The sequence below is a fragment of the Hermetia illucens genome, chromosome 3 (genome assembly GCF_905115235.1).
Source record: "Hermetia illucens chromosome 3, iHerIll2.2.curated.20191125, whole genome shotgun sequence".
Lineage (NCBI taxonomy): Eukaryota > Metazoa > Arthropoda > Insecta > Diptera > Stratiomyidae > Hermetia > Hermetia illucens.
Genome location: NC_051851.1, coordinates 111,978,021 through 111,991,976, shown reverse-complemented (window position 1 = coordinate 111,991,976; position 13,956 = coordinate 111,978,021). Strand labels below are relative to the sequence as shown.

Here is a 13,956-nt window from a genome sequence, read left to right as displayed (position 1 = left end):
TCCAGAAACCACAACAAGGTGACGACTTTCGATAGAAGTTTCGATATTATGATGACATGACATAACGGATAGAGTACCAGTGGACTTTAGTACGCCATTGGTTCTAGGCAAAAAACAGAAGAAACTTCTAATTTCATTCTAAATTTTATAATGAGCGGTGGACTCCATTTCTAATTGGAAGCCCGCCGAGTCAAGCAAAATTACAGAAAATAGGCTATGGGCACTTGCCCCAAATTATTTGCATGACATGCCGATCTGACATAAAATGAGGTGGTTTTGAGAAAATGTACTCAATACTATACTCAGGCAAATAAAAAAAATGCTGACGCTTCAGGTACGAAACTTTTTGTATATTCCTTACATAAAGACATTTGAGTGGGCATTTGTCCTATTAGTACGTCGCATATAATATAGGGGTGGTCAAGGGTAGTATAGGTCCCAGGGCGAAACGCAGATTGGTACCCACGATGGAGCATAACACCTGGGAAACGCCTGCTGAACCAACGCCAACAACTCTACTACCAAATCCTATCTCCACCTCCACGTGGTGACCGCTGGGAGCTCATTCTTAACGAAAAGCTGCAGACGAAGACGGATGAAGGCGAGTCTCCCGCGCCTAAAACCGGCACAAATTGTATCAACTGGTCCTCAAGGTTGGGGGTTGGGTAGGGCTGACAACCCTACATGGAAAAAAGTCGTTATGAAGCCACAACAGGAACCTCGAACTGGATGGATTTTACAACGACAATCCCGGCAATGAAAAAGGAATAACGATTTGCGCGTTTTTTTATGGAAGGCGCGCACCCTGTACAGAGATGGAGCTGGGGCCTGCCCTAATATAGGGCTGATGTAACAGCATTGCAGTAGATGCGTTGGACAGGGACCGGTTTCATGGAGAAGAGTCACTGCACCATATATTATAGCGGCCATCCAGTAAATCATGTTGTCGGAGACTTGGGGATTTTAACAGCCAAGTAGGGACAGACCCCGTATTCAGGCGATACGTTGGCTCCCATAGCTTAGATCAAAATACAAATGATAACGGACTGCGGATTATTCAATTAGCAGTATCACACGAAATGGTTATTGGAAGTATCTGGTTTGCGCGGAAAGCAAGCACTTTCAACCAAAGTGATCACGTGCTGATCGAACGCCGCCACCTCTAAGCGTTGATGAATGTCAGAACATATAGGGGGGCCAATATAGACTCGGATCACTATCTCGTTGACATGGTGCTCCGAGCGAGAATAACGACACCGCCTAGAATCCCCTCTGACAATCAGGTGAGAGTGAACACTGAAGCCATCCACAAGACAGTCCTCCGCGACACCTATAAGAGGGAAATGGATGCCGCAATAACTGCAGTCAACAGAGGACCTGGAGATGAAGCATCAACAAATCACAACCACCTGAAGAACGTTATCATAAATACGGACACAAACATACTTGGCCCCAGCCGCAAAAAGAGTCGGAACGGCTGGTTTGACGATGAATATAAGCTAGCAACGGAACAGAAAAATGCCGCATACCGCGTAACGTGGCATTCTCAAAGAACGCGGCCACGCGCAGAGACTTATCACGAACTCCTTCGAGCGGAGAAGCGACTTCACAGACGGAAAAAGGAAACCTGGGGGAACCAAAAGGTCTGTGAACTCGAAAAGTACAGGGAGAAATCGCACCAGGCGCGCAAGTTTTACCAACAAGTCAGCAGGATGAAACCTTACACACTTCGAAGCTCATCCTGCCGAGAAAAAGAGGAAAATCTGATTTCGGACAAAATGGGCATATTGGAGCGATGGGTTGAGTACTTTGACGAACTACTGAACAACCAGAACATGGAGGTCCCGCCAACTGAAGACGACGGACAATTAGTGCCACCACCAAGTATAGAAGAAGCAGTCCGTGCAATTCATCAGCTAAAAAATCATAGGTCACCAGGAGCCGATGGAATTACAGCCAAATTTGTCAAACATGGAGGCGACCTATTACACCAAGTGGTTCATCAACTTGTGCTCAAGGTATGGGACAACCAATCAATGCCTGACGATTGGCAAATAGGTATTATCTGTCTCATGCATAAAAAGGGAGATATCACACAGTGCAGCAATTATAGAGGTATCACGTTACTGAGTACCATATATAAGATATTCTCCGCTATCTTGCTAGACCGGATAGCCCCATACGCCCAGAACATCATTGGCCCATACCAAAGATTCTGCACTCCAGGCAAATCAGCAACGGATCAGATTTTCTCTGAGACAAGCAATGGAAAAACTGTTGGCATATGGATATCAGTCGCACCATCTTTTCATCGACTTTAAAGCCGCCTATGATAGCGTAGGCAGGTTAAAACTGTACACGGTCATGAGAGAATTCGGTATCCCGATGAAATTGATAAGACTGACTAGGCTGGCCCTGACCAATGTGCGAGGCCAGATAAAAGCAACAAGATCACTCTCAAGACCATTCGACATTAACAATCTCTTTAACCTGACTCTGGAGAGAGCGATCCGTGATGCTGAGGTAAATGCGAGGGGTATGATTCTCTTTAAGTCCACCCAACTACTGGCCTATGCTGACGATATCGACATTACGGGAAGAACGACCCGAGACGTACAGACTGCCTTCATCCAAATCGAGCAGGCGGCCATTGGGGCGAGATCTTGAGCTGCACGTTAATGAAGGCAAGACAAAATATATGGTGGCAACGTTAGCACCAAAAACCAACCAAACAACAACATCAAACCGCACTGGTCAAACGGGAAGAATAAAGATAGGAGAATGCAACTTTGAGACCGTTGATAATTTCTCCTATCTAGGGTCGAAAATCACAACCGATAGCAGCTACGATAATGAAATCCGCGCACGGTTGTTGGCAGCCAACAGAGCCTATTTCAGCTTATAAAAACTGTTCCGCTCGAAACATCTCACCATAGTGCCAAAGCTCTTACTGTACAAAACTATGATCTTGCTAGTCCTTAGGTATACCACAGAGAGTTCGGTTCTTAGCAAGAAAAATTGCGAACTGTTGGCCGCGTTCGAGAGAAGAATCCTCCGAAGAATTTTTGGCCCCCTACATGAGGATGGACGATTTCGTAGTCTACAGAGTCTTGAATTTGCAAAGAAGCGACAACTTTGATCTGTTATAACTTTGTTACTAATAGTGTCATTTCCACCAAACTTGGTAGGATCACGGTCTATGTTATAGTCGTAGTGCTAACATGAACTTAAGAGGGGGTTTGGCGGCCAATTACAAAAAGAAAAGTACTAATACCTTTCATTTGAAATCCCATATGACTATATTTGGTGAAGAAAAATGTCCACCCCCCTTTTGCATAAATTCCCTGTAAACGGACGTAACTCACTGTATACGTGAGTGTTTACAGTTCCCACCTTTCCACCAAATTTGGTGTCAATAGCTGCAACTGGCTCTAAGAAAAATGCGTGTGACGGACAGACACACAGTAAACCGATCTTAATAAGATTTTGTTTTACACAAAACCTTAAAAACGAGGCGGAAACCGGAAGCTGGACACTTTGTGTTTCTTTATGTGAGAAGCAGTTCCATTTACACATATGTATTTATGTAGTTACAAATTTAATCCTGCAACATTTTTCATTACCCGTTTCCACAAATAATTTGCTCTGGGCAATATTTTATCGATAATAGTCAACCTCGTATATCTAGCGAGGGGTTCAATATTGTTAACAAACAAACAATGCAAAAGTTCACAAACAATTGGGGAAACCGGAAGCTAAACGCTTCAGGTATGAAAGGCTTTGTGTTTTCCTTATATGAGAATATTTGAGTATACATTTGCTTATGTATTTAGTTCGTAACACTATTCACTTTAGTGTTATACTGACATTCAAAATCTTAAAATGGAAAAAATTTGTGCAAAGGAGGCAACTTTCGCCTATTACAACTTTGTTAGTAATAGTGTGATTTCCAACAAACTTGGTAGGATCTTACTCCATAGTATAGTATAATGCCTCTTGATGATTTAAGGATAAAATTAAACGAGGTTTTCAGTTAATTTCTAAAAAATTTTGTGATAATAAATATAGTAATATACTATTACTGACTGTATTTAAACAGATATTAGTATGGAGGGTATTGTGAGACCTGGTCCCCATACAATTACACCTGCGTGCCTTTCCTTCCTCGGTTTTCATTGAGTAATTTGTGAATATGAATCCGTGAATGAAATTCTTGCCTTGCCCCTGCATCAAATGTCAAAAGTGAGACCAACTTTGGAAAGTATGCATCGTGATCTTTCATTTGATACCCCACATGCTATACGCGGTAAAAAAAAATATTGAGTTTATTTGAAGGGATATCGGAATGGGATGTATTTTGAGGACTAGATAAGCGCATCACCCTGAATTTTCAGATTTTTGGGTTGCATAGTATCCAAAATGACGGCCCGACGTCATCAATGATCAATACCGAGTCTGAAGAATTTTTTTCTACATCAGAATTATTCTTAATTTTCCACGGCTCCGGTGAGTCCACTTTTTTTTCTTCGCTCCCTCCTCTTTTTGACATAATTAGAGGCTCGGTCTCCACGTAATTATGAAAAATTAAGAGCGTCATATGCAGAATCAATTGGATTGCAGTTTTAAGGTTAATTATTAATCATCAGTCCAGCCGGACTGACCGATTTTATTAAAAAATTTAAATATTCATCAGTCCATCAGTTATTCCATGAAAATACCCGAGACATTCAGTTTGCCATAAGAATTACTGCTGTCAGCAAACCTATGATTTCAAAGGATGGAGCTTTCAAGGAAGTCAAATTACTTTTAATTGAGAACAAAACCTTATTAAATTCGACTCACTGTCTGTCTGTCTGTCCAGCCGTAACATCGTTCTCCGTTGGGATTAAGGGGAGGTATATATATGCAAAAGAGGGATGTATAATATATTTTTTCCCACCGGATATAGCCATATGGGGTAACAAATGAAAGGTCTCAATTAGCACTTTTCGAAGCAGATATTAGTTTTGACATTGGTTGCAAATGGTCCTTTCTCAGAAACCATACAATCGAAAAATCTGAAAAAAAATCATGGCGGTCTCAAAATACTCACGACTTCGATATCTGCTCAAGTAAAGTTGATAATAGTATGTTATTATATTTTGAAAATGAACTGCGAGCCTCTCAAGTTCATCCTAGATCCAAAAATTGTGCAGTAAAATAGATTTTAATAAGCAGCATTATACTGGAAAGCTTGGTGGAAATTCTACTATTATTCACAAAGATATATTAGGTCAAAGTTGCCCCTTTCACATCAAATTCCCCATAAGATAAAATGTCAGTAACACATCGAATTGAATATCGGGTATATTTAACGTATATTCACTAACATTTTGTGTGAAACTGAAGCTGAGATACAGTGAACACATATGTATACGTAAACTATTCCCGCATGAGAAAAGCTTATTTTGGCCTTTGTATGCATTTGTATGTTATTTGTATATCAGTGGAAGTTGGCCGTTGTAACTAACTCCTCCTCTATAGCATAAGTCTTAAGATAAGTTAGAATTTCCTTAAATTAGTCTCTAGGTAAAGTTAAGCTGTTAGAGATAAGTCTAGTATTAAGTTTAGTCATAAGCTATGTGTAACGAAAACAAAGAGATAAAATAAATTGAATCTGTTAACAAAAAAACCAACTCTGATAAACATATACGTGTTTGTATTTTTTCATATGTGAGTGATATTGGCTTTTGTGTATTAAGTAAAGCGGAACTATAATATTTGGATGTATACCAACAATTTATTACACATCCGTTTTTTATTGTTCATTTTTCCAATCTATATACTATTGTTACCTATTTCTTAAAAATAAAAATGATTTTAAAAACAAATCCGTACATAAATGTATATGAATTTTTTTTATGTTTGTTTAGGATGATCTTATAATTAATATGTATATCTTGGACAATGGAAATACGTGAAGGAATATTTTGAATTTTTAGCTATGTGCGAATGGGTAAATATACATTGAAAATTCATCTCATACAAACACATAAAACCTTTCATACCTGAAGCCACAGTTAGATACTAGACAGCTACCTCACTCCCCCTTGCCCCTCAAGGGGGGAAATCAGTGCGAGTACACACGATTTCAAATTGTTTTGCCCTTGAGCATGAGCGAGATGTACCGAAAACCCGATCAGCTGTGTTTGACATACTGCCCGGACTTGCCAATGTATTGGTGAGATTGACAAGTTATTGCTTACGTATAAGTGAATACGTAAAACAACTTTTTGCTATATGGGTGAGCACGCCGTAGTACCAGAATAGCAAAAGCTCACCGATCTCTCTCTTACCAATACGATTTGACGAAGATTATGCCTTTTCCTTGTTTAGCGTCTCTGATGTGTACAGATAAGCTTCTGCAAGCACATTTGCAAGTGGGGTCATTTTTGTAAGGGTACTGCCTATAGTAGATCTACTGTGCCTGAAGCGTTCAGCTTCTAGTTTCCCGAGTTGTCATTCCTAAATCAAAAATATTATCCATTATAATAGGATGTTTTTTTTTTTAAAAATTGACGTTCAATGAATTCAAACAATTTTATGTGCTAACTGCTTACAATAACGAAAAATAAGTTAGGGGTATGTCAATCGGCACTAACGAGTGGCCGATTCATTCCTCTTATCTCATTACATTGATTATTGGTCTAGATTAATCTAGGGAAAGAGAGCAGAACAAAGTTGAACGGTTTCGTCATTATCTTATCAGTATTATTTTTATCAGGCAGGCTTTACATTTCGTATTGAATAAAATTGAACGTAACTCCTATAAGTGAATCATTTAGAATTACATTAAAATTACCTGTGGTGAATAAACATTCAAGTAAAGACAATCCTCGTCCATATCTCTTATACCTTTTGTAGCTCCCACATGGCGTACATGTTGTGGGCAAGCTGGACCAAAATCAACGGCTTGTAATAATTGCCAGCCTCGATGCAACCTAGGCGGCTTAAATCGTCCTTCGTATGTAGGTGGCAATGCATAGGGAATACCCAAAAAAACCGAGCAATGCCCTTTGACATAGTCCACTGTGCTATGCCATGGTCTGAAAAATGATGCTGGATTTGGATCGTCATAAAGATGAACCTTAAATCCTTGTACTTGTCCGTAGTTCGTTTTTACAAAAACATCGCGTTCTAGGGTTAATGAATCGCGCCGCAACTTTCCCTGCAGATCTTCTCGCCAGCCACCAAGAATACCCGGAAACGGCGTTTGTGGGCTATTCGGATGATTCTGTAATTTGGTTTGCAGTTAGTTCATAGATTCAATCTGTTCAGAGATATTGTGCACAAAGTCATTACTGGCGACTAGTATACGAATAGTTGAAACAATGGCACACATGTTGTTAATTTATTAACTTTGGTATGCGATTTGAAAAGATTAGTTGCTTATTTAAATTATGTACCCATCAAAACAAGATGTGTCCCATTATTAATGTGAACAATGTGAACAAGCATATAATGATCTATGCGTTTATACTCACGGGGTCAAAGCGAAACCGATCTTCTCCTTGAAGCACATCTTTCGGGTATTGATTGGGGTAATTTTGTCCGGGATACTTTTGTCCATATCCACTTGGCTGGTATTGACCATAGCGTCGATCATTAAAAGTATACGTACTACAAGTAAAAAAAATATGAACCATATTAAATGACGCGAATTTTGATTTCGATCATGTTAAAAAACTAGATGGATGTCCCCCCGCGCAGGAATTCAGCGTGGAGTTAGATCTTGACAATGCGAATTAGGGTTCAACTGGTGATGGTGGTTCTAGAGGAAATTCAATTTAGTTCATTGGAAAGTGCGAAAATTTGAATTCAACTTAAAGCAATATTGTTTTGGATCTACCGATTTATTTCGTATACAACTTTGCATATCCCTTTTTAAGGTTTTGTACGAAATAAAACAACAATGAACAATACAGTATCGACAGACATCGTCTGTCTGTCACACCCAATTTATTCAGAAATGGCTAAACCAATTTTCACGAAATTTGGTGATAACATGTGATCTGTGAACCCCTTTATATACAGCAAGTCGTGGCATTTTCTGTTGAGTCTAGGGGGGGGGGGGGGTTTAATGTGTAAGGGGGATGTAAATTTTTTTTTCACAGAATATAGTCGTGTGGGGCTGAATGAAAGGGCTCAATGAATATTTTTCGAAACTGATGATACTTTTGATGCAGGGTTAAACATAGGGAGTAAGGGCTCCAAATGTGTGCCCCAAAAAGTGTAACAGGTCTCGTTCTCAGAACCTATCCAACCGAAAAATCTGAAAAAAAATCACATTGTACATCCATACGGCCTCAAAATACATCCCATACCATTATCTGCTTAAATAAAATTAATAATAGTATATTACCATATTTTAAAAATTTACCCGAAAACCACCTTAAGTTAATCCTAGAAGTACAGAATTTATTGTGGTTATAAATATTAATATAACGTATAATCTTGGAAAGTTTGACAGAGAACCTATGATGATTAAGAAATTTATAGAAGATCAAAGCTGTGTATTTTAGGTGAATTTATTGCACTCTAAGACGTGTATGACGTCATCATCATATAAGATGAGCTCATATCAACAGCGGAGTTGTAGTTTGGAAATATATATATATATATCATGGAATATTTTATGTATATCATGGAATATTCTGGAATAGTAGTATACGCGATTAGGAAAATATGAATAGGTTATTCCTCACACAAGATGAACACACAACCTTTATACCTGAAGCGTCCAGCTTCCGGTATTCTGACTTGTTCTAAATAAAATCAATTGCTTATCATTATGATTATCAGCGGCGCAACAACTGGTGTCCGCTCTAGGTTTTCATAACTAAGGAACTCGAGAAGCCGGCTTTATGCCGAAATTCACCAATTCGATTTTCACTGAGAGCTGTCCGGTGTTTGACTGTTACATCTTTTTTCTACCATAAATATTGCCCTTATAGAATTTCGGAATAAATCACACTCACCCATACGAATTACACCACAACCTTTTGAGCCGGGTTTTGTCAACAACCGACGGCGGATTATTCGCAGCACTACTTCCTAAAGATCCAAGAAGGAATACATGGGGACTGTTAGGATCTTTGTCTTATTCAGTATGAGCTTTGATCCTATAATGAGATGTTTCGAGCGAAACAACCGTGCGCGAATTTTGTCATCAAAGCTATTATCAATTGATGTTTCGAGATAGGAGGAATTATCGACGGTTTTAAAGTGGCAATCACCTACCTCTATTGTTGTCAATTGATAAGTGCTATTTGATATCTTCGTTTTTTGATACTGATCTTGCCTCCAAGTATTTGGTCTGACATCATTAATTTTCAGTGCAAGATCTCACGTCAATTGAGGGTAGTTTATACATCTTGGGTTGTTCTTCCCTCTGGCATTTACAGTGATCAGTTTTTCAAAGTCAGGTTAAAAAGGATGCATGATAGGGCATCCCCTTGTCTTACTAACGTCACTAATATTCTTGACGGAAATTAGAGCATAAAATACGATTTTGGTGCAGAACTGAAACTTTTTCAAACCATTTTACATATATACAGAATGAACTGTACAATTATAATCATACATATATACACAATACGAGTATATGCGAAATAGATCGATTGAAGCAAGGCGGTAATTAAATCCCAAGTCAAATATGGCCACAGTTAAGCAATCCCACGGGTTACGATCAGTGTTGCAGGAAGCGAAAAAATTATGGTATCAAAAATGTCTGAAAAAGGTACTAAATGGTACTTTTACAAGAAAGTTGGCACAACAGGAAAAACGAACGAATTCTAATAAGAAACAAAAAAACATCGAACCTCTAATTCAGTTTATAGGTTATGAATGCAATTAAGGGAGGAGCCTACGAGGGTTTTTTTCCTACGGGTTTTTTTCTCCAATCATTCGATTCATAATATATATGAAAATATACACAAAGTTGCAGTCTTATTCACAATATTTCCATAGATACAAAGCCAAAACAGACGAGAGTTGGGTAGTTACGGTACGACCGAATACCTAACCTATAGCACGCTGGCCTCCTTTTGATTTTCGAGCTGGAATCTTTTATTCCAAATGTAATGTTTGAGGTTTATATGGGTCAGGAATAACAGATTAGCAACTACGGAAAATATTCGAAAAAAGGTACTTTTTCATATCGGTAACTTTGAAGCTCGTTTTTTCGATTCCTTTTTATGGGTTTGTTTCGATGCTTCAGAAACGGTTTTGTGTATTTCTTATGTAAGTAAATTTGAATGCGAAACTGCTCCATTTACGCAGATTGTAATGCATATGCATTTGGCAAGTCAGACTGCTTCACTTTAGTGTATTAAACGACCAAAAGGCCAGTCGAAACAACGGTGACTTGATACGCTTGATGGGAATTTAAATGCCTCGAAATTGCACCCAGATCAGGTATTTGATAAAATAAAATAGGAAAACCGATCACGACGAGCCGCCCCGCTTGTAAACGGGACAAAGGCTGAAGAAAACAGACAATCGGTTGATCAACCATGTAATCATAAATACAAAGTCATGGGTGTCTGCAAAGTCGATTACGATACGCTCGCCGCCCTCATTGCGCGTTCCAAACCACTTTCCCCAATAGCAAATGCTATCGTCTGCCTTTTCACCCACATGACCATTCAGGTTGCCGGCGATGATGATATAGTCATCAGCAGGCACGTTGCAGATCTTTGCATCGAGAAGTTGCCAGAAGGCATCTTTCATGGCATCCGGTCGACCTGTCTGTGGTACGTACGCTATGAAGAAATGAATAGTGCGATCACCTGATATAATGGTGAGTTTCATCAGCCGGTCATCAAATCGTTCGCCTTCTTTAATGGCATCGCGGAAACCCTCTGAAATGGCAATGTCAACAACGTATTAAATATGTGGGCTACAAAAATAAGTTACAACTTTTAGCACCAGACCATCGGGTTCCTTGCAGAGCGCAGATATCAATGCACCTTTCCGAAGGTCCCTTGCGAGTTCCTCGGTTTTTCCAGTTAGGGTGCGAATATTTAGCGTGCAGACACGTATTTGCTTTGCTCTAAGTTTATATAATTTTATGACTCTAAGATAAAGTTAAGGGGGTATCTAGCCAATTTTTCGAAAAGAAAATCATGCACTATTATTGAAGTAGATGTGGGTGTGAAGAGTATTTGGTCTGCCCACAGTATAGGGGCATCTTCATGTTTTTTTTTCGGATTTTTCGGTTGAGTATGTAGTTTCTGAGAATGGCTCCGCCAAAGAAATGATCACTTTCGATTCCCCCAGAGCTAATACCAAAACGAATACCGGTTATGGAAAGTACTAATTGAGATCTTTCATTTCATACCCCACGTGACTATATTCGGTGAAAATATTTTATATCTTCCTTGAACTCCACCTAGAACAATGTAGCTCACTGCATATGTGGGTGCTTATAGTTCCCACTTTCCCATCAAATTTCGTATCTATCGGTACTATTGTTTCTAAGAAAAGTGCGTGTGACGGACACAAAAAATTGTGATGACTTCAATTCTCTCTTCCTAAATCAGGTTCCACCATTAAGGCTCTATCAGATCAGATTGATCACAACGAAGGAAATTTCATCCCCAACATCTTACAATACTTTCCGAAGGTCATTTTTAGAGATGTATTTATGGACCGGTTTACCGATTAGAGATGCATATATGTAGAGTCTGCGTGGGACATTATACAATAATTATTGTCGTGCCGAGAAGTGTACTCGAGTTTGTTGTCCTACTGGAGGACAATTAAAGCACAGCATATTAATGTACACTTCCTTTTCATGTTCAAGTCTAGATTTTTGGAGTTGTTAGTTTCTGAAAATGGCTCCGTCTTTAAGGCGGTGCTTTTTGATCATTCACTCATCTAATTTATAATTGTTTAAAATAAAGGCAGCTCTATAAAGTGCTAATCAAAATTCTTCGTTTACGAATAAATTACATATGACACTCGGGCAGATGGTCTAATACAAAGGCGAACAGAAAGAGAAATGATGGGCTATTTTACAGAGAATCCTAAAAAACTTAATCCTTTATAACAACCTTATATACTCAAATATTATCAAATATGGTTACTTATTAAACAAAAAATGAAAGCAAAAATATGAGGGGAATATTTCAAAGTGAATTCCAAATGGTCAAAAAAAATCATTAATTGTCAGAATTTTTCGACTTTGAGGAAGTTTTTCTACGTGACGCTCGATATTTCTACCTTTCTAAGGTTTCTTGAATGCGTGCAAAATTTTCGTTTTGTATGCACGTTAGCATTCCGCGTGTTCTATTGACTGTAACTTCGTAAATATTTTGGATTTTCATCCAGCATACTCCCAACATATTCTGCTTTCGATGTATATATATTCATATATAAAACAAAACGATTTCTGGAGGCCGTCACATAGGAAAACCCCCCTAAAAAATGGGGAGCAAGGATCTTTGTTTATCACTACGAACAGGGGTGGCCACGATGCGCTGAAGTTCCGCAAATGTGAAAAAGTAGCCCAGTGAATTGGGGCTTAAGAATTCAAAGTCTTCCCTGATCGTAAGAGGCGCCTAAAAACGAAATTTGTGATCTGCAAATTTTGAAACCTTATTGCTGCCGAAACGTCAACAACACTTCGGATAGGGACTGACCTCACTGCGAAGGCCTTTGCCTATCGAAAGCCTACTATGATACTATACTACTACTATGATACAACGGTATCGGTCCTCAGAATGTTCGCTTTCTTGAACTCCAGCGATATAAGCTCGATATTCTAGGCCTAAGCGAAGTTACGTTGAAGAATACTCCTCTTCCTTTTGCGAAAATGTGTTTTTTGCTCTGGAAAGCCGAGTGGTAGCAGACGCGAATCCAGTGTTCAGTTGTTTCTGACGGCTATTACCAGGCGCGCTCTCTTGACCCGGGAGTCGATTTCTGACAGAATACTGACTACAATATTTGGGTCCAGGTTGAGGAGTATCCACTAGCAAAAACGCTACCTCATTCTTCAGTACAAAGCTACTAAAAATAATTGCGATTGTAAGACACTTTTATACTTTTTCACAAATGATCTAATTCCTTTTAAACTAATTACTTATTGCTTTAGTCAGGAAGCGATAGTCCTGTGACGTTAACGGTCGATTTCTTATCCACGATAACGAAAAACTGAAGAAGAAAGAACATTTCACCACAGTTCTTAATCGTATCACGTCCGGCGAGGTTCCTCTTCTTGTGGAAGAAAGGGTTACGGACTGTTCCTCCAATGCCCTCGAACGAAGTAATGCCACTGGACTTGATAGTCTCCCCGCAGAGGTATTGCATCTGCTGCTAGGAGTGGAAGAAGGAAAAGATCGTTAAGATCCCAAAGAAGGGCACGCTTAGAGGGGAATCTGCGTGCTCCCTGCCGTCGCAAAGATAAAAGTTAAAATAATCCTGAAACGCATTAAAGAACATCTCGCAAGCCTAATCGACAGAGAGCAGGCTGGCTTCCGCTCTGGATCCTCCTATATTGACCACATCAACACGCTACGGATTATTTTAGAACAGTGCGCGGATTTTAGATCTTCGCTACACCTACTTTTATATACGCAAAAATAAGAATACCATTATTGGAATCTATTTAAAAGCATATTATGTTATGTTATGTTTTTCCTGTAAGTAATAGTAGCAGTAGTAGGTTTATTTGGATCATCAATGATGTGGAGAGAGTTTCCAAATCACAGAAGCTTTTTACTTCATAAGGGTAATATAAAATCATCTTTACCTAATGACCCTCTCTAAATAGTAAAAAAACCTATTACACAGGGGACAATCGAGCTGAAGAACATGATTACACCAAAAAAGATTTGCTTGTCCGAAATAAATTTACTACAGGGAAGATGAATGCGAAACATACGTCTTTAATGGATCCGAACGAATTTAATTTTA

At 39.0% G+C, this 13,956-nt stretch overlaps 1 protein-coding gene across 14 annotated transcripts in view; it reads right to left on the bottom strand.

Annotated features, from left to right (window-relative positions):
- The window catches only part of LOC119650626 (cholinesterase), a 47,121-nt gene that overhangs the window by 19,052 nt on the left and 14,113 nt on the right, over window positions 1-13,956 (bottom strand). For all 14 annotated transcript variants that reach the window (XM_038053533.1, XM_038053521.1, XM_038053523.1 and 11 more), the window contains exons 3-4: window positions 7,524-7,659; window positions 6,842-7,273 (exon numbers count right to left, since the gene is read on the bottom strand). In XM_038053533.1, the coding sequence (XP_037909461.1) occupies window positions 6,842-7,273; window positions 7,524-7,659 (568 nt within the window). The remainder of the gene's footprint in view (window positions 1-6,841; window positions 7,274-7,523; window positions 7,660-13,956) is intronic.